Raw genomic sequence first — 21794 nt, 5'->3', positions numbered from 1 at the left:
AAAAATCGTAGTAGAAAGTAGTAGCATCTTATAGGTTATGGAACAGAGCAAATAGGTATATTGTGTGCGAAATGGAGGCAAAAAACATTTAACTTTTCATTTTATTCATAAAATATTCAAATTAAGCAATAATGTATACATATATTAATCATTTTTCGGGCGTAAAGGATCGGCTTTTGGCAAACCATTACCACTGGAATACTTTGTATCAGCTTGATGAATGTCTTTATCATCCGACATTATTGGAACCAATTCAAACTCTTTTATGTTGCCTAAAATTTTTGAAGATCTTAACATAAATCCATTATCGGGCCGTTCGTAAGTGGTTGGTAGAATGTTGCCTAATGACATTGTACGGAGATCATGGTTCATAGTTAGATTATTTGGTTCAGTCTTTTCAATTTTGCGCTGGTACTGCTGTTCATTGGCCTCCAGAGCTTGGTCTATATGGCTAGGATGCGGACGTACAGGAATATCAAACTTTAAATCAAGAAACTTACATAGTTCTTCAATGCCATCTAAAGCATCCATCATTTCTTGAGGTGATTGTTTGGGTGCATATTTTCGAATTGTTTCCAAATATGATCGCAACTTCGTACCAGTTACCTTAACGACAGTCTGGACATTTTTTAGCTCCAATCTCAGTAATTCGACGTTCTATGAAGAAATAAAGTATACTGTAAAATACAATGCGAGAACTAACCTTAAGGTTCAAAGGAAAGGTAATTTATTTTATTAAAATTAGCTTTCAATTTGAAGGGTACTAATTATAAAGACATTATCACATTAACGATTTGTTAAGAATGATATTGGACATATCTTACAGATTTTTGACGTTTCTGGCTTTTTTCGTTTCCGAACAAATTTGGATTCAGATTGCCAATACAGCTGGCTTAAAGACAATGCCCTTCAAATGTTATGCAATTTTTCTAAAACAAATTACCTCCCTGTTGTATGTCAATTATTTGTCGCACTGCATATTATTGGTGTTCGATTTTAGTTCTATGAAAGGAATATGTTACTCCTAACCTTAGTATGTGTTGGGGAAATGTTAACATGGTTTGCCTTTTCTATATGTATATTAAAAAAACAGTGCGGGCGGTAATAAATACGTTAACGTTTCCAGAACTATAAACTAGGCTACATACATGCATACATCAGTTCAAATTTGTTATAACCTGATCTTCTTTTTCATCTGATTTTTTGATTGAATTATGTACATTGTCTTTGTAGCCATCCATTGCTACATAATTGCTGCCCTCCGTAGCTGATTTGAGTCTGGCAAAGAGAGCTTCTTCAGCTGCATTGCGTTCCTGTATTACAGTTACATGCCTTTCCAAGGCACTTTTTTCTAGTGGCTGAGATCGAAGTGGGTCCTTTTTGTCTTTAAGAACAGGGCCAGGTGTATTTACTGGCATTGTGAAATAAACGAATGCGTTTGATGGTCTATCGTATTTCTTTGGCATTTTCATATGTAAAGCGTGCCTCAGGATCAAACTGATATCCACATTTTGGGGATAGCGCATTAAGTATGTTAGACACGTTGTATAGTCGCTCAATAATACTACAATGATAAACAGGCATACATTATAGTAAAACACGTATAAGAAACATCATATATCGCTCATTTACTCAAGAGTGTCCTAACTAAAAACAAAATCCATTTTGGCTAACCTTAAGTTCTGAAGATATCTTATTATTATTTGAAACAATTTCAAATAAGCTGTGCAAAAAAAAAAATGCTGTTAACAATTTCTGAGTTTTGACACTCTTTGCGTAAATTAGCGATTTAATCTTACATTTATCACGTATCCTTATAAGCATCGCAACAAGTATGTAGTTCGGTAAATCGAAGTGGTCGCTGTCGGCAAATATGGCATCCCATAGAACAAGTAGATCTAACAAAGCGAATTCTCGGCCAAATAATAGTCGTAACCAACGGCTAATCAAAGTTTAAATAGTAAACAAATAAATGTAACAAAAATAATATAATTCACTTACATTCCAAAAATATGTAGTGGAATATCCAGTTTTATTAAATAATTGTGTAGATGCAAATCTTCTTTGGCTAAAATTTTATCTCTTATAAAATTTAATTGACTTATAACTTCTACCTCAGATGCAAATGTTGGAACTTTCTGTAAAGTAATATAAGATATTTATTTAAAAATGTCTGCCTATTAGGGCGAAGATCATTTTGTTTTAATGTTAATTTTAATTAATTTCTCGTTGGAATCGAGCTTAATGACCGTTTATTTTTGCAAGTGAAAAAGGAAAGCACACAACCACCACTATGACATGCATGTTTCGCCTTTGGTAGAGGCTCTTCCGCCATATCGGCTGTGGAGCGGTTTCTCGGTGATCGAACTTTTCTTCATTCGAATGCAATTTTTTTCGTTTTTGTTTTTTTTTTTAAATAAAATATTTTGTAGTATTAAAAAAAGATTTCTGTAGTGCAATTCTCCAATTAATTTTTTACCCTACATCATAATATGGAAAGGGTATTGTAAGTTTGTTTTTCTCAAAATTCATGTATCACCGCGAAAATTCATATGTCGAAGATATAAAGCGATTCTGAGATGTGTGTCCGTCCATCTACTAAAAATTGAAATCAATCTCCAGCCCGAAAGTATGGACAGACCAATCGTCACAGAATTTTGGCTGGAGGTCGGGAAACGATTAGTTTTTGCTGATGATCGTAATCAAAAACAACATTTATTTCCTATTTTGTAGCGGCAAGGAAGAGACTTGCATTTTAACATGATAATATTTAGCGGATTAAATGGACCAACACTTTTGGGTGAAAATTGGTAATATTTGCATTTTATTCCTGGAAGACACTTTCCACACAAGTAAGTTATATCAATATTTATTATGTTGTTCAACCATATTTTCATTTAATGATTTACCCCCAGTTTTTGTAAGAAATTTTATTCTTCTCACACGACTTGTAAAATTTTATATATCGATTTACTCGCTTTTGTGGAAATATAGAGCGCAGATTTTTAAATGAGGAATTCTTAACAATATGAGGAACGGGTATACAAAAAAATTAGGTATGTATGTCTTCTGGGGGCTGAGCTATGGATGCTTAAATTATTACGAATATAGACGAACGAAGAACAATTAGTTACAAAAACAGGGGATTAGTGTAACTGGAGTATACTATAGGTCTGTTCGTTTATCCAATAATTTGTAAACATTTTTAAAAGTCCAGTAACTCCTTGTAAATTGCTAAGGTCTTTTGCATTGTACTGTAGAGTAAACGAAAAACATCCAGTAAAAATTCGTACAAATTTTTAATAAACGAACACACATTATGTTAACATATTTTCTGTAACATAGGTGACCTTTAAGGCCAAGTTTAATTTATGTAGCGGTACCACTTGTAAAGCTTGTAGTCGTTTACTCTATGAGTATAGAATAACAAATCCACAAATTGAACATATTAATATTAGTATTTTTCTAACTGTAAAGGAATACCGCTGTCGATTTGTTCTTAGGGCATGAAACCCTAAAATCACGATAAAGTAAGAATTTTAAATTTTTTTATAAAATCTTCCGCAGGCTTAAAATAAAGACAATATGCTACAAATAGCTACAATCATGATAGGAATTTTCCAATTCCCATTTTTAAATTGACGCAAATTACAAAATTTCGCATATGAAGTGAAATTTCGTGGAAGACTATTACCCAAGGAGAAGTGGTGTAGGATATCACATGGAGTTACCGACAAAATTCGGTAAAATAAAATACCGTATAATTTCGGTAATTAACGGTAAGTTATCGATCAATAACCGTATTCGTAAAGTTCTACCGATAGAAAGAATGTTGTCAACTTTTATATGAACTTTTCATCATAATTTTGCGTTTTAGTTTCACCGATTTTTTGTCGGTAACACAAAAAATGAGGTAGAGAATCGCACTACTGCTAAGTATTATAGACAGGCTGACTTCATAAACGCGACATTTACAAGTGAAATCTTTGGCACAAAGGTTTGAATTTCTGTGAAGTCATATAAAAGCAATTCTGTTTATTATACTTTATTATATTATACATGTGCGTATCACAAATCCGCCATTTCAATTTTTTATGAATTTTTCTTGTTTTCTTCGCAAATGTCGGTTGGCATAACAGTTCTAATCAATTGTCAATCGCAGCAAACGCGAAACACTGCAAAAATTTGACAATTCTGTGCAACTTGGCGCGCCTTGTGGTATTTATGAAGTCAGCCATACTATTTTTTTATTTTTTTATTTTGTATATAAAAAGTTATTTTTTACCTCGGTATCGGAAGAGACATCATCCTTCTCATTTGTTGGTACCATGTGGCCACGTACACGATAATAAGACTCAATAGAGGCCATCACTCGAGAAAATATAAAACTACAAAATGAAATGATCGATTAGAAAACTATAAGTAGTTTGATAAGGAGAATACATTACTATGAATCCGCTTCTAAATATGAAGGGTTCATTACTTCCATTAGGGTTTTACTGAAATGGAAAAAAAGCCAATCGAATATTATAAACTGATATATAGATAAATTAAAAATCCAGTGTACCCACTCAATATCAGTATTGAAAGCAATTTCCTTAAAATGTAAAAAACTCTGATGATCTCCATACATGACGAATATAATTGGTGCTAAGATTTCGTGCATCCCTTGTCGGTAAGACATGTAGGGATGATCGCGAGCATAATAAAAAAGTATATTGATCTGTTAAAAGAAAGAGTTAATAGAAATGGGAATACTCCATGACCTCAATTAAGGGGTTATGGCCACTTACAAATTTTACAAAATAGAAACATTTTTGATTGGCTCATTTTAAATACAGGTAAAATAGAATATATTGCAAAAATATTAATCGGACAAAAATTAGCTTAGATATGAGCGTTAGAGAAAGAGAAAAATCATTGCGATTTGTACGTAACATCGACGTTTGAAACGCGGCTTTATCAAAATGGCATTTTGGAAAGCGGTGCCCACTAAAACTCGATAACGGATGATCCGATCTGCATACGTATTTGTGGTATTATTATACATACATATGTATAAAAAAGTTTAGTTAAAATCGAAATTTTGACAGCTCACTTTTTTTATGAATGGATATTTTTTATTTCCGTTTCGCTTAAGTAAGAGATTTTTAATGATCCCACAAAAACATATGCTGATCGATTTATTCGTTTTCGAGCTACAGTGGGCATCGTAAATTACTTTAGCAAAAACAGTGTTTCGTAGGCGGCCTGGGATATAACCAATAAAATACCACGCCTGTACCATGTGCGGAATATTGTCCTGATAACGAAAACGCGTGTTTTAGTTCGATTCGGTGAAAAAAGTTTCCGCATCGACTTGCCATTACTAAAGCCCTTTTTGATATTTCTTCTATTTAAAAAAACTGAATTTGCTTTGTTTGAATAAATATTTATAGAAAACAAATAATATTCTCAAAGGCAAGGCCATTAAAAACAGTATGTAACTTTCGCGAATTCGTTGCACATGACACATATTCTCTTGACCGATAAGTACAATAAATACAAACATAAAATTCGCGAGTTTATAAAGAAAAACAAAAAAAATGCAATAATGTCAAATGTGCATTAATTGCTATAAAATGTCGCGATTTCATAACAAATTGGTCCAAAATGGTTTGATATTGATTTTAAATTAGATTGAAATTATAAGTTATTACAAAAAGCGTAGATGTCATTATGACAAATAGAACTAAATAATGCATTACAGAACTTAAATGCATTTGGTCCGGAAACTTTTTCGCGATAGAGAGAAAATGACACCTATTTCATAGTAGTTTTTCACGGCATTTTTGATATTTGCAAAAATTGCAAAAAAAAAAAATTATAACCCTACTGTGCAATATTTTTCAACGAAAAAATTCCGAAAAACAAAATTTTTTGAAAAAACTTGGTAGATTTCTTGTAAAAATTCATGAAAAATATCAATATCCTCAATACGTGGACATAACCCCTTAAAAGCATAGAGCCGCTCTACTAAAGGGGAGTACACACTATCATTCAAAACTGACAGTCAACGAACTTTTAGGACAATTTTCCGGAAAATAACAACTTTTATTATACCCTCCACCATAGGATGGGGGTATATTAAGTTTGTCACTACGTTTGTAACTACTCGAAATAATCATTGTAGACCCCACAAAGTATATATATTCTTGATCAGCGTGCAATTCTACATCGATATAGCCATGTCCGTCCGTCTGTCCGTAGAATCGGTTGTAACTTTGTATTTTGTGTTTCCAGAGGCTAAAAACATTTCTACCATAAAATGTTTATATAGGTCCACGTGTTGATATAGGCCCCATAATACAATATCTCCCGATTTTCGATATTTTGAACGTTTTAGCCTCATTATCACACCGATATGGCTGAAATTTGGTATTTAGTCTTCTTTAGGCGTATAAAACTTTCCCCCAGCAATTTGTAGGTATAGGTTCACGCCATCATATAGCCCCCATAGAACGGTACCTTCCGAATTTCGGTATTTTGAAGGTTGTGGCCACATTAATCCACCCAAATGGCGGAAATTTGTGGTGGAGGGTATAAAAAGTTCGGCCCGACCGAACTTAGCGCTTTTCTTACTTGTTTAGCTTAGAACTGTTGAAATACAATATATACGGTATTATTTAGAGATTTCAAAAGAAATTTATAAGTTAGGCTTTGATACGAAATAGTCCTCGATGACTGTCAGTTTTGCTTGTCAATGTGTACTATACTTAAGTTTTTATCTTTAAAAACAGACAAAAACATTGATTTTTATCGTGATTTAGTTGAGCTTAATTAATATTAATTCAAGAGTGCTTTACCATAATATTCTGAATTGTTGGTTTACGAAAGAAATCCACTCCTGGGAATGTTCGCACCACATCTTGACGTATAATTGCGAACAATTCTTGATCACTGAAGTATTGATTCCAAATACTCTAAGATATATTTAGTATGTAACATCTTGTTTACGTAAATACATTTGTACATACCTTTGAGGACTGAGATAATGGATCATCATCCTGAATTAAATCGTCTCCGGCCTGGTGGGGATTTTTTGCGAACTCTTTTCCCAATTTTTCATAGCTGAGTAACAAATATGGAATCATAAATGTCATTCAGATTCAATCAAGATCTTACCTTTGTCTCTGTTTAAATTTTTCAATGGCCCATGATGAAGGATCTTCACTTAAAACTCTCAATAATATGGACCAAAAAACACTGCGGAACTTCGAATATTGTAATGCGCCATCAAAAGCCAGCTCCCGTATTTTTTCTGGATTCTCACCCAGGCTTGCTAAGAGATTTCTCCATTCGTTCCTTGAAAATGTATTTGGAAGAATGTAAACATTTCAGAAATTGCACTTGGTTCAAAGTTTAAGGATAAAAAAATTATGATAATTTACTTGTTGGCTATATTAAATTGAATAATATCGGAAATACAATCAAAATTTTAGGGGAAGTGAAGTTTAGAGCTCCACCATAACCGTTTATTTCGTCATAAACTGTAGTGACCTATGTACCTATATCGCTCCTTCGAGTTCAATGTTGATCCCTTATCCATATCCTCAGCTGCAACATCTTCAGACTGCCCATTTACTTTTTCCTGTATTTCAGATCTGTACGTTATGGCTTCCACACCAGACACTGCCATTTTTATTTTTAACGCAGAGACTGATTTCGAAATTATTCCATTTTCTTTCCCCACAAGTATTATAAAAAATTAAGAAGTATTTTTTATTTACGAGTCTTCTTCCTGTAGAGTTGTGTAGTACCGGAACGAACTAGTTCATTGGAACTATTCTGAGACTAGAACGATCGGAACGATGTCAAACTCGTTTGCTTATGTCATGTTCACACGAGCGTTTCAATTACGTTGTTCGCCTGTCGAACGACGTACACGAATTAACCCGTTTCCACGACACTATTCGTAATTAACAGAAACATAAACAAAATTTCCTTCATTTTTGTTTCCTTGTTTTTACAAAATTTGAACCGAAAACACATAAAATATACATTAAATGAACAGGAAAAGCAATAGACTTTCCTTCAAATGTATCTTCTATATTTAACTACACACATTTCATTCATTTTTTCCATCACTTCCGAATAATTTTGTATTTTCAATATATTTTTATATTTTTCTATTTTCAAAATTAAAGTGAGAGAGACATGTCAAAACAATGTTTGTGTATACAGACTTTCAGTTATTTGTTTCCTTTTTGTTTCTGATTTTTTACGCGATTTTGAACTAATGGACAAGAAATGTGTGTGGAATTAAGAAGGAAACACAACCATTTCCTTCTGCTTCTTTATAAAATGTTTAGTTCATTAATTTTCATTCATCTTTTTCCTTTTTTCTAAACGCAAAAAAACCAGCAAAAGAGAGCAATTCGAGAGAGACATTTTGACAGTTCTTTCACTGAGAGTTTGCCAATTCTTGCTGGACAAATTTCTTCTAGCAAACATTTGCAAGTCTTCTTCTTTCTGAAAACAATCAATCATCTGTTTTTAATTTTTCGTTGATTTATGTTAGTGAAAATAAAAAAAAAAACTATTTTATTGCGGAAATAGCAAGTCCAATTGCATTATTTTTTTGTAGAACAAAGTTGCGAGGTGGAAAAATCCATTTTGGGTCTTTTTTTATTTTTAATAAAATACACATTTTTGCTTCCATTGGTTCCTTCATTGGCCGACAAATTGTTCTGTTTTGGCAAGTCAGCTGATTGCTTGCTGGTTTTTGCTGGGAAGGTGTCTGTTTACTTTTTATAATTTTCTAGCAAAAGAGAATAAAAACTCCTTACTCTCTGAGAAAGTTCTTGCTGGAAAAGTAACCAGACAGACTTAATGTAAACTGTTAAAATTTTCGCCAAATGGGCTCTTGTTGCCTTTTTATCGCTTGTGTTTGTCTATAAAGTGTAGACATGCTATGTCTTACTTAGAGGCAGTTTACACTATCTATCAATGTCATATGACACGAAATAAAAACATTCCATATCTACCCACAGAGACAATGTGGAGACGTAATTTTATTATATTTTTGTTGGGGTGGATGCACAGAATAAATGGCGTAAGCAAAATCTCCAATATTCCACATATTAGCGAATATTTAACGATGGAAAATTTCATGTCATATGACATTTACATATAGTGTAAACTACCCCTTACCGAATCATATGAATGTGAAGGAAGACACCAACAACATTAGTATTAGTTACCGAGTTGCAATCATGGTAGAACAAGAAAAGGTAGCAGCAATACCCAGCTGACTGAACTGGGTTGTAGTGTTAGTGTCAAATTCCATTCGACATTTTATGTATTTATTTCTATGTTCGATGTATATTAGGGATATATATTTTTCAAGAACAAATTTATTCATCAGAAAAAAAAACTATTTCCCATAAAGACGGCTTCATATCATTGACATGTAACCTCCTCCAGGTCCGAACGACATGCCGCACACTAAAACACCGCTTATAGAGGCGGTACAATATTTGTTAATATGTGTGGTATTTTGTTAAACTTGAAAAGAATAAAGTCCTAATAAACATGTGCTTTTTTGTTTTCAAAAGCAAATGATTGAAACATCTTCTCTTTTTTCAATGAATTACCAGCGACCCGAAACATTTTTACAAGTATTCTACTTTCTGCGAGAAATTATGCATTTAGTGGAATGATATGGAAACATTCAAATTGAAAATCTAACGAGTTTTCATTCATGTTTTCCAAAATATTCAATCAAATGTGAAAAATTATTAGTTTTTTAAATTCCAATAATTTATAGACATTTCCTTGCTTTGTTTACATTTACGTTGACACTAACGTTTACAAACAAAAACAAATTCCTTTGTGGTTGTTGTTCGAGTTGTATTTGTTGTAGTATTAATTTTACCTTGTATTTGTTCTACCATGAGTTGCAATATAGAAATCTGTGATATAATTTAAGTTGTCTTTAATTAAATATGTGTTGACATTCATTGTGCTATTTGACGAAAACCTTCATGTAAATATATTCAAAATTATTGTAAGTTTATTTACATATATTGACATGAAGATTAGATTGTAACTTGATGTTTTTTATGTTTTTTAATTCATGGTAGAATAAAGTGAAGGTAGGCCACAGCTAACAGCTGATTACAATTTTTTTTCTTTTTATGGCCTAATCTGTCAAAAGCAGGGTTGACATTTTGTACTGTTGTTGACATTATGCAATCATAAAGGTAGATGTATCGCTGAATTGTTCCAACAAAAAACTTCTGCTGTAACACTATATCTTAAAATTGAAAACAATGAAAAAAATGTGTATTCGCGTGGCAAAATAAAATTGTTGATTTTTTTAGCAAAACTTACGAATGAACGATTTATCAAATATTGATATTAATTTAAATTTGTTCCAAAAGTACGGGAATGTTAAAATTACAATTTTTATAAAAATTGTGCTGACATTTATCTGCAAATCGGATGCCAGCAATCACGATGTCAGATTAGCCAAACTTGTCAATTAGAAAATAAGTGAATGACATTTTTTCACTGTAATAAGTTTGGGAAGAACTTTTGCTATTTTTGGAACACTTTTCCAACAAGAATATTCTGGAGCATAGCTAAAGAAATGTTTTTACTCTATATGGCACTTTAACATATAAAAAGTGAAGCTCTAAGTTCCATATATTTTTGTAATACAGGATAGCTATGCAGGTACATCTACCATTATTATTGTACCATGCCATTTGACGTTTTAAGCCATGGCTGCAGGGTGGCATTTCTCAGTGATTTTCATACCTGGCCTGCCTCTACCTCATTGTACCATGTTTTTATTAATAGACGTATCCCCTGAAGATGTCAACAAAAATTGACGAAACGAATTTTTATTTACACAAACTTAGGTCGACAAAGCTTAACTAATACACAATAGGAAATAAAATTGGACCAAATAAAACAAAATTATCATATGGTTTTTTGTTTTGATTTTTCATGGTGAATTCCTAGTTTTTTGACGTTTTAAGCTGGAAACACATACAACGTTTGGGTAAAGTTTTGTGTCGTTTTGGCCGTTTTTACACTGTTGGGCATGATGCCGAAAAATTCAAATTCATTTGAAATATATGCCGACAAACAGATAAACGCTGGACTTTGGTGTCGTCGTCGCCCTGTTGTTGTTGTTTTTTTCTCGACGCCCAACGCAAAACTTTAATCAAACGTTGTATCTGTTTTCAGCTTTAGATTCGATCAGCTGGGCTGAGGCATCTACCTTTGTAATTGTACCATGAAAAAACCATATGATTCGGTAAGTAAAGCTGAAAACAGATACAACGTTTGATTAAAGTTTTGCGTTGGGCGTCGAGAAAAAAAACAACAACAACAGGGCGACGAAGATACCAAAGTCCAGCGTTTATCTGTTTGTCGGCATATATTTCAAATGAATTTGAATTTTTCGGCATCATGCCCAACAGTGTAAAAACGGCCAAAACGACAAAACTTACCCAAACGTTGTATGTGTTTCCAGCTTCAGAGATAGTATGCCTACACTTTATAGACAAATACAAGCGATAAAAAGAGACAACAAGAGACCATTTGGCGAAAATTTTGACATTTTACATTACAAAAATTTGCTTTGTTGTAGCAATCCTTTACTTACCTGTAGTGGGATTCTGTAACTTTTTTTTCTACCGAACCGATATTGATAATTAACGAAAATTTTCGGTTGAATTACCGAAAGTGCTATTCTGTATTTCAATGTTATCGATACAAAAATTTTACCGACGAATATCGGTAGAATGACGGAATTTTAAAGAAGATGCAGCTCATTTCAAAATGGAATGAAAAAAATCACATGTTAAACGACATAATGCTTATTCAAAATTAACATAATTCAAATTTCTAATGAAATTATTTAAATCATAATTGTATATAAAATGATTATTTTTCAAATTACATGTAGAAAAATTCAAACTAAAAATTAAAAATCGTAGTTAAAACTATAAATGTACGTTTACATATAACTATATTTATTTTATTTTTTTATTTATTCCAGTGGATTTTTATTGTCAAATCCATTGGGTGTACGTACATATAAATTCTCATAACCCGACAAGTTCTAATGTAAACGTGGTGTAATATTCGACAAATTGGTTGAATTGTTTTTTGTTTTCAGAATTTTTATTTTTATTGATCTGTTATTTCAGAATTACGTATTATCAGGGAATATGACGATCATGGTGATATTCTTTCTTTTATTGTTGATGCTAATCGAAGCCACCAATAAATTTTATATGGGTAGAAACTGTTACGGAATATATCCTTAAACATATTTTGTTCGTACTGAAAATAGTTATTATTTTCTCAGAAAATTTTCGCGCAATTCTGGAGTTTACTAAATGACCCCCAATTTCATCCATTATTTTATAAAATGTATCCATTTCCAATTCGTAAAGTGTCATAAGCTTCCTATTAATTAGACTGAAAGGATCCACCATATGCCGCAGAATTTTCTTTTTTATGCGTAAAGAAAAATATATCTCAGCTTACCTTTTTATTTAGCATAATATATATTCCAAAATCATTTCTTAAAATTTTGATTTTTATTGATTTTTTGTTTAAAATATGAAAATTCTTTTATGTCGGTAGACTTAACGACTCCTTTTTTTTCGTCGGTAACTGACCGATGATTTTCGATAATTACCGACATAAAAATCGGTAGAATTTGTGTACAGAATAGCACTTACCGACAAATATCGCTAACTATCGACATTTGTCGTTAATTCCATCGGTAGAGAGTTACAGAATCCCACTACTGAGGTTACCATTTTTGACCTGAAAAGCGTTCCTTAACCCCAAAAAGTGGTAAAACTGGCAGCAAGTTTTAAAAGAGTGAGAGAGGAGAGAGATCACATATGCCTTTCTCTTCTACCACAGGCTACCAGACACATTTTTGCAGGTAAAAAATGGCAGAACTGATTTTTCGACTTTTGTTTGACGATTATTTCACAATGAAGAAAAAAAATGGCCGAAAAACAGAAGAAACAGTCGAACGCTGACGAAACTAAATTAAAAACTGTGAAATAAAAGACGAAAATTGTTTTTTATGTTTTTTGTTGACATTGCTACCAGATCTACCATTTTTCCGTTCCTTTACTTTTCTGGTAAAAATGTTCATGAGAGAGCAATTTTGAGCAATTCTGACACTTTTCTCTTTTACCACTCTTACAATTAAAAAAGTAAATGAACAAAGCTTTTACAGATCACATAAAAAGCCGTGATGATAATGCAATTAAAAACAGTCGCCGATGCTCCATAATGATGATTTGATGATCGAAAGTTTCGGATATACAAGCTCTGTTCCAGAACTAAAAAGTTTTTACAATTTTTACCACTTTTACACATTTTGCGTTCCCGTACACAAAATTTATATGAAAATCGTTTACGACTTTTACAATTTTTACCACTGTATAAAGTACGGGAACAGCCCAACAGTATGCAAACTTCATATTCGTACATACACTCCGGTTCATCTGAATAGAACTAATCAATATTTTATTTTCATTGTCAAATCCATTGCGTATACGTATAAATTCTCATAACCCGACAAGTTCTACTGTAAACATGGTGTAATATTAGACAAATTGGTTGAATTGTTTTTATTTCAGAATTTTTATGATTTGGAGGGGTATTTTTAGTTCGATCGAATATAGAGTGAAACGGAAGATGTAGAATCCTAACATTTAATATGTATGTATATATTGAACATAAAGTTTTAAATTGTGTATATTGATCAGTTATTTCAAAATTACGTATTTTCAGGGAATATGACGACCATGGTGGTATTCTCCTTTCTTTAATTGTTGATGCCAATCGATACCACCAAAACATTTTTATATGGGTAGCAACTGTTACGAAATATGTACATCCTTAAAAATATTTTGTTCGTACTAAAAATAGTTATTATTTTCTCACAGATTTTTTCAAGCAATTCTGGAGGTTTCCAAATGTTGGGGGTCATTATTTTATAAAATGTATCCATTTCCAATTTGTAAAGTGTCATAAGCTTCCTATTACTTAGATTGAAAGTATCCTCCATATGTCGCAGAATTTTCTTTTTTATGCGCAAAGAAATGTATCATTTCGATAAAATGTTTATACAGAATATCACTTACCGACAAATATCGCTAACTATCGAGATTTGTTGTTAATTCTATCGGTAGAGAGTTACAGAATCGCACTACTGACTTTAAATAAATAAACTGTCGCTATCAAAACGTTTCGTAAGAAGTATTATTGTTTGGCTTGAACAAAGGGTGTTGAAATGTTTGTTTTTATAAAAGCAAATGGTAGAACAAACCAGGGCACAGTGCGAAATATGATCACTTTAGTGGAACTTTAAGGAAATTTGGAAGTACATAAATTTCATTATATTTGTATTGCAATCGTTAACTAAGTATACCACCGTATATGGTCTATACTCAGTTTGGCGATTTACTTCGCGAAACGGCTTCGAAATGCACTTAAAAGTTGCACTTTTGTTTAAAATTTTTGTTTTCAAAAAATAAATTTTCGATACATTAAAGATAATGGAGTGGTGCGGGCAAACGGTATGTCAGAATGCCATGATAATTTTATCCTTAACATTTTGCAAAACAACTATGCGATTTTACTCTTTAAGGCATGTAAAAAACTCTTATTGCTTTTGGGCAGTTTTAATCGGAAAAAAGTGTTTTTTTGAAGTTTTTAAAATATATTTTTTCTTTTCCGTGGATATTTTAAAAGTGATTTCCGTACATTCACGTGTTAAGTTATATATAATCTGAAATATTGGATCCTCCTCTGTTCGGAAAGCTATAAAACAGATACGGTAACGCGCGGTTTTAGGAGATATTCAAGTTCTTTCAAAATGTCTTCCGAAATTTCATTTAATTGCATTTTCCAAAAGTGGTAACAAGAACCGCAAATTGATAAAATTTTATCCTATTTCTTGGGAAAAATGGCCTCGCCAGCACTACAAATGATGAACTACGTACTATAAAATCAACTATTATTAATTTGGTTTTTAGAATAAAGATACGGTGGATTCATTTTTCGCGAAACATAAAGACATTTCGGAGGAAAAATTCTAGTTGTCTTAAACACAAGGTTCCGTTTCGAAAGACAGTTGATAATGTATCGAATGCAACCAGACGCAAAAAGGAATTTAAGGATTGCCATCCAAAAGTGCAAATGAGAAAAGTTCATAACCTTGTAAAGTCTTGCACTCAAGAGGAGTTAGGGAATGTCACTTCAACTAAACTATACCAATCTGGAAAAAGAAGTTCGGCAGCGATCGTCAAGGAACTGGCGCTCGGTTCTCCGGAAAGAGGTAATAAAGTGAAAAAGGCTCTAATTTCCTCTTCAAAAAGTTCAGCAAAATTGATGCGAACTGTGAACGATGAACATTAAAAGAAATAAGTATTAAAAAAATATATTGTTTATTTAAAAAATGAAATAAATATACATGTATACATGTTATTTGGGCCACACCATACCATGGACCAATGCTGAGGCTTTTTATACACTCAGCACTAAAAATGTGACAGTACAGAAAAAACTACTAAGTAAAGTACCAAATACCTTAAATATGGTGAACCCCACTATGGGGGCTATATCGCACCGTGGACCTACCTCAATAATATTTCACATAGAGGTAGTCTATATACTAAGAACATAAAATGGGAATGTATAATCAAATAGCTTGGAATCTGTGACGTCAATGCTTAAAATACGTCATACCGAGCGGTACAGTTAAATGAGGGCTACGGCAATACGCGAACATATATTGATAATAGTTTGTACATTAGTTTTATATCCTCTGAAACCTCAATATACTAATTTGCAGCAAAATCCGTTGAATAAAAAAAACGGTCGCCACCGTTACATGAGCGCTACTGGAAACCGCGGGTCTATCAGGCCCATATTTAGCCCCATGCTACCCACTTATATAATAAACATATTTGCAAAATTTTGGTAACCTACGTGCTTTACATTAAAAGATATTAGAAAAGTTCCACTAAAGTGCTCATATTTCGCACTGTGCAGGAGCCTAATTATGTAAGTCCCAATTTACATTAGGCGAGTTTACTTGCGGCAATTGTCAGTTTGTTGGTGAGAGAGGGGGCTGAGAAGCAAAGGGTTACCATCAGGGGTGCCAAGTTGGTGGTTTTCCCGCTACTTGTGGTGATTTTTGACGTACAAAAACCACTGTTTCAGCATGAATGTCAACTGTTTTAAGGTAAAAATCGCTACAGACCTACGGTGCGTATGTTGATGTAGCGATTTTTAACTCGGAACAGTTGGCATCCCTGGTTACCATATGCCTCACCTCTCTCTCCATCAAACTGACAATTGCCGCAAGTAAACTCGCCTAATGTAAATTGGGACTTATTCGATATCGAGTTGTTTCGAACCAAGTACTCAAAGTTGGAATGACAAGATTCTCTCAGAGAGGCTAAGCAAAAACTCGCCAAATTCTCTCTCATTTATTTTGAGAGAGAACTATTAATGTAGATGTATTAGCAATCTGTTACAACAATGTCAAAAAGGTTTTGTAAACATAACTAAAAATATTTAAAAAATATGTACGTAATCTAAACATCGCGAAGATTACTTACTTTACTTAGCTGGCCCATTACAGAACATTTGTTCCATAAGCCGAAATAAGAAAAGATCTCCAACTCTCTCCCTCTCTCTCTGCTTACTGCTTCGCTTTCTGGAATACCTCGTCTTTTCATATCTTTATCCACTCGTTTGTTCCATCTAAGCTTAGGCCTGCCAATTCTGCGAGCACCGCCATGTGGCACGTATTTATACGCCCTTTTAGCGGGTTCATCATCGCAATCGTTGCATCTCGACACGTTTATCTATACTGATGTCGTTGTATAGCAGATACAGATCGTGGTTCATACGACGTAGATATTCACCGTCAACTCAGATTGGTCCATGGATCTTTCGAAGATTTTTTCTCTCAAACACACCAAGCACTGCCTTGTCTGCTTGAGCTAGTACCCAGGCTTCGCAACCATACATCAGCACGGGTAGTATCAGTGTTTTGTAAAGCGTTTTTTTTTTTTGTTTGACGAGATGTGGCTTTATACCTAAAATGCTTACTCAGCGATGTTGTTGGTTGTGTTTACGGCGGTGCCGAGGTAGACGAAGTCCTTCACTACCTCAAAATTATAAGAACCAACGCCAACAGTTAGTTACCCCGATCTATATGGACGCATTGCGCGTCGACACAATCAACTTGGTCTTCTCGCCGTTTACTGCCCATTCCCTTCCGACTTTTGCAAATGTGTCAGTTACTTCCTTTACCGATCGACCCATGATGTCAATATGTGTGTTCGTTTACTTACAATTTGTACAAATTGTTACTGTATGTTGTTCGATTACTCTACAGCGCCATGCAAAAAACTTTAGTCGATTACAAGAAGTTACTGGACTTGGCAGTGTTGCCGCTTCCATACAAAATTGGACAAAATAGAAGGCGTTGACCTACACAGTAAAAAATTATCGATTTTCCGGCGATAAAAAAATTGTCATATTGACGAAATTCGATCAAATTATTTGATCACAAAGTAAAAATACAACTGATAAAATATTTCACATATTGTCTAAAATATTTATCAATTTTTTTATATTGAACTGAAATAATATTTCACATATTGACATAAATATGTATCAAAATATTCCAAATTTTGTATCAGCATTCAGTGGTTGTTAGAATAGCTACCAATAAACATTACGGTTATAACTTTTTTGCAATTTTTGCAAATATCAAAAATACCACCGCATAGCCGCGTAGAACACGAAAAACTACTATGAAATACGGTGTCATGTTTTCCTTATAGCGAAAAAAGTTTCCGCACCAAATGCATTGAAGTTCAGTAATGCATTATTTAATTTTATTTGTCAAAATGACATATCGCTAATTTACTGAAAGAGTGACACATCTCAAAAAATCAAGTTTCGAGAACAAAGCGTTTTAAGTTGGCTATTGAAATTCGACTTCCCAACTTAAAATGATTATTACACAAAAACTAAAATAACTACTTGGACCATAGTTTGCAAACAGCTAGCCAGATATCAGTGCCAACATTTTGTGCAAGACCAAGCATGATTTGAAATGTTTTAGTGTTTCATAAACTCAAAAAACTTTTGTGTTGATTTATGCGAAATTCGTAGTAAATGAGCTGTAACTCGTCGAGTTTTAGATATATCAGCATGAAAATTTGACACAAGATAAAGTAGAAGTCGTAGAAAAAATAGAAATTGCTAACTCAGAAAACGCATTTTTTAAGTTATGCCACTCTTTGAGTAAATGAACGATATACGCTTTCCGTATAAACTTGTTATTAGTATATCTAATTAAAAATCAATATAGAACCATTCTCGACCAATTTGGCATTTGGGTTTGTATTTAAAAAAACCACAAAATAACACTGTGCAACACGAACATTATTAACCATATTCTGACACCGCAGTGTGATAGAACACCAAAAATGAGAAGACACGTGTCTCCCCGTTTTTCCCTACCTCATCAACATTCGCGGTTATAGGCCTCCAAAGGTTTGAGGCTTTGATGTAGAAAGGGTCATTTAGTCAGGACTATATCTTCCAAACCGTTGGGAAATTTGAATTTATCTAGGAAGCAAAGTTGTAGCTCTTGTCTTAAAAACAAAAATTGTGAACACATATAATCCATCAAGCTTCATCTGCAAGGTCAAAATCGTCATGGTCAAATTTCTTTTATAATTTTTTCTCAAGTTTTGTTATACAGCTTTCAAACCGATCAAATTTGAAGCAAACAACCAACTACAAAAATGTACCTCAATAAACATTTTTCTAGAATATACGAACCCTGAAGGAACGGGTCTTAATGGTCAAAATAGCAAAACAATTGCGATTTTTATCCTCTTTTCTCGGCTTCTGCTCCATAGATATTAAGAAAACAGTCTACCACAATAGTGTAGCAAAGGCTTCAATAAAAAACTTTCTGGAATATGCGAAATGTCTATGAACGGTTCTGTCCAAAGTATCTTGTCCAAAGATACGCAACCGCCGCAATATTAAGGATACCGTCAACCACAAAAATGTACCTAAGATTTCAATAAACAACTTTTTAGAACATGTGAAGATTCTAGGAATGATTCTTAGGGCTGCAATTCACGAACAATTACATTTTTTAACATTCCCCCCTGCTCAGGTTTGGAAATAACAAACTGTTAAAAACTCAAGGAAATTTGAAAGGTTTGTTATTTACGGACCTGCACAGAAAATAATGATCTAAAATAATCGAATTTTGAGCTTGAAGAATCGTTCCTAGAATCTTCATTTGTTCTAGAAACTTGTTTGTTGAAATCTAAGGTACATTTTTGTAGTTGAATGTATCCTCAATTTATGGGCGGTTGCGTATCTTTGAAGCAGAGTCGGAGAAAAAAGTATAAAAATTGAATATTTTCAGAAGATTTTTGCTATTTTTACCATTAAGAACCGTTCATAGACTTTTCGCATATTCCAGGAAGTTGTTTTTTGAAGTCTTTGCTACACTATTGTGGTTGAGTGTTTTCTTGAATTTTGAACGGTTTAATATCTATGGAGCAGAAGCCGAGAAGAGAGGATAAAAATCGCAATTGTTTTGCTATTTTGACCATTAAGACCTGTTCCTTCAGGGTTCGTATATTCAAGAAAGATGTTTATTGAGATCTGAGGTACATTTTTGTAGTTGGTTGTTTGCTTCAAATTTGATCGGTTTGAAAGCTGTATAACAAAACTTGAGAAACAATTTTAAAAGAAATTTGACCATGGCGATTTTGACCTTGCAGATGAAGCTTGATGGATCATATGTGTTCACAATTTTTGTTCTCTAAGACAAGAGCTACAACTTTGCCTCTGAGATAAATTCAAATTTCCTAAGGGTTTGGAAGATATAGTCGTGACTAAATGACCCTTTCTACATCAAAGCCTCAAACCTTTGGAAGCCTATAACCGCGAAAGTTGATGAGATAGGGAAAAACGGCGAGACACGTGTCTTCTAATTTTTGGTGTTCTATCACCCTGCGGTGTCAGAATATGGTTAATAAAACATGACTCAAAAAATTACACACAGTGTAATTCATGGTAGAACAAATATAAGGTAAAGTTAATACTACAACAAATACAACTCGAACAACAACCACAAAGGAATTTGTTTTTGTTTGTAACGTTACTGCCAGTCGGGGGTCGCTGGAAATTCATAGAAAAAGGAGAAGCTGTTTCAATGTTTTGTTTTAGAAATCAAAGAAGCACATGTTTATTAGGGCTTTATTTTTTTAAATTTTAACAAAATACCTCACATATTAACAAACGTTGTATCGCCTCTACAAGCGGGGATTTACTGCGCGGCTTATCGTTCGAACTTGGAGGAGGTTACATATCATTGATATGAAGAAGTCTTTCTGAGAAATGTATTTTTCCGAATGATATATTTTTTTCTCAAAAAATATATGTCCCCAATGTACATCGAAATAGAAATAAATGTATAAAATGTCATATGAAATTTGACACTAACGTTACAACCCAGTTCAGTCAGCTGTGTATTGCTGCTACCTTTTCTTATTCTACCATGAGTGTAATTGTAAATATGAACTATTTTTTCATCAAGAAAATATTTTGTTTTTACCAAGCACATTGTGGAATATTTTGATAAATATTTTTGTCAATATGTGAAATATTTTATCAGTTGTATTTATACCCTATACCACAATGTGGAAAAGGGTATTATAACCAAAGGATTACACATGCAAGTAACTTGCAGACAGTTGTGTATACATATTATAGTCGAAACTTCGATTTTTTCGAACTGACACTTGCATGTGTAAACGTTCGGAAAAAATTGAAGTTACTTTCAAAGCACTTAAGGCCTGCGTACATAAGCTGCTTTGCCTGATTGCCTTGCTTTGCTGCTTCAATAAAAAAATAAAAGAACAAAGAAGGCCGACCCAATTTCCAACTGATGGCAACCCAGTTCGAAATTTCGTCTTTATTCTATTATTTTTATTACGTCAGAAATGAAGCAGGTAAGCAAGGCAATCAGGCAAAGCAGCTTATGTACGCAGGCCTTTACATTGATTACTGACAAGGAAATTTTGTCGGCAGTGAGTTTGTTAGTTGGTGTGGCAGTGAATATGTGTGAGTGTATTGGTATTTTTCGAACTGCCACTTGCATGTGTAAACGGGGGGTAAGTTTGTTTTGGTAAAAATTCATGTAACACCGCGAAATATTCGTCGGAGACCCCCAATGTGGTATACCAATCTTCATATCTCGACGAGATAAAGCGATTTTGAGATGTGTGTCCGTCCGTCAGTCCGTCCGTCCGTCAGTCCGTCCGTCCGTCTGTCCATTATAAATTGTAGACACGCTCCAGGACGCAATTATGGACCGATCGTCACGAAATTTTGTATGGGGGTCGGGTTCAGATCAGAATAGATCCCTATTCTTATTGGTGATGATCGTGAAATATTTAGCGGGTGAAATGGACCAAAAACATAATATTCATCCAATTTTCTAGCGGCTCTGTAGGTCTCAATAATAGTCCGATCAACGCGTAATTTTAAATAAGGTAAGAGTATATCACAAAGGAGAAGCTTACAATTTGAGATGGCGATCGGATAATATTTAGAGGGTTAAATGGACCAAAACTTTTGTGTGGAAATTGTGAAAACTTTTAATATACAGCTTATATCTTAATTCCTGGAAGTGACATTCCGGA

The 21794-nt window shown here is 33.4% G+C and overlaps 1 protein-coding gene across 5 annotated transcripts; it reads right to left on the bottom strand.

The window, feature by feature from the left end:
• Positions 1–60: 60 nt before the first annotated feature.
• Positions 61–7871, bottom strand: TBC1D5 (TBC1 domain family member 5). Of its 5 annotated transcripts, XR_012409291.1 has the most exons (12): positions 7548–7840; positions 7165–7344; positions 7017–7110; positions 6846–6962; positions 4572–4723; positions 4449–4499; positions 4286–4388; positions 2002–2138; positions 1800–1942; positions 1149–1564; positions 1030–1070; positions 573–657 (listed from the first exon to the last, which is right to left on the bottom strand). XR_012409291.1 is itself a non-coding variant. In XM_073962992.1 (11 exons), the coding sequence occupies exons 1-11, from the start codon at positions 7676–7678 to the stop codon at positions 145–147; spliced, it is 2007 nt and encodes a 668-aa protein (XP_073819093.1). In that variant the 5' UTR covers positions 7679–7871; the 3' UTR covers positions 61–144. The 5 variants fall into 5 exon arrangements, 3 of the variants coding, with proteins under 3 accessions (XP_073819093.1, XP_073819094.1, XP_073819095.1); XR_012409290.1 differs by having other exon boundaries at positions 61–657; positions 1030–1564; XM_073962992.1 differs by lacking the exon at positions 1030–1070 and having other exon boundaries at positions 61–657; positions 1179–1564; positions 7548–7871.
• Between the last annotated feature and the right edge of the window lie 13923 nt (positions 7872–21794).

This window comes from Musca autumnalis, unplaced genomic scaffold, assembly GCF_047663935.1.
Source record: "Musca autumnalis isolate F117 unplaced genomic scaffold, ASM4766393v1 scaffold_1, whole genome shotgun sequence".
Classification (NCBI taxonomy): Eukaryota; Metazoa; Arthropoda; class Insecta; order Diptera; family Muscidae; genus Musca; species Musca autumnalis.
This window is presented reverse-complemented; position numbering and strand designations above follow the sequence as displayed.

Coding starts and splice junctions, on each gene's coding strand:
- TBC1D5 (XM_073962992.1), bottom strand. CDS start 7,678: ATGGCAGTGTCTGGTGTGGAAGCCATAACGTACAGATCTGAAATACAG. Junction 4,724..6,845: donor CAACAATTCAGAATATTATG/GTAAAGCACTCT, acceptor TTCTTTTAACAG/ATCAATATACTTTTTTATTA. Junction 4,389..4,448: donor TATTTAGAAGCGGATTCATA/GTAATGTATTCT, acceptor TTCATTTTGTAG/TTTTATATTTTCTCGAGTGA.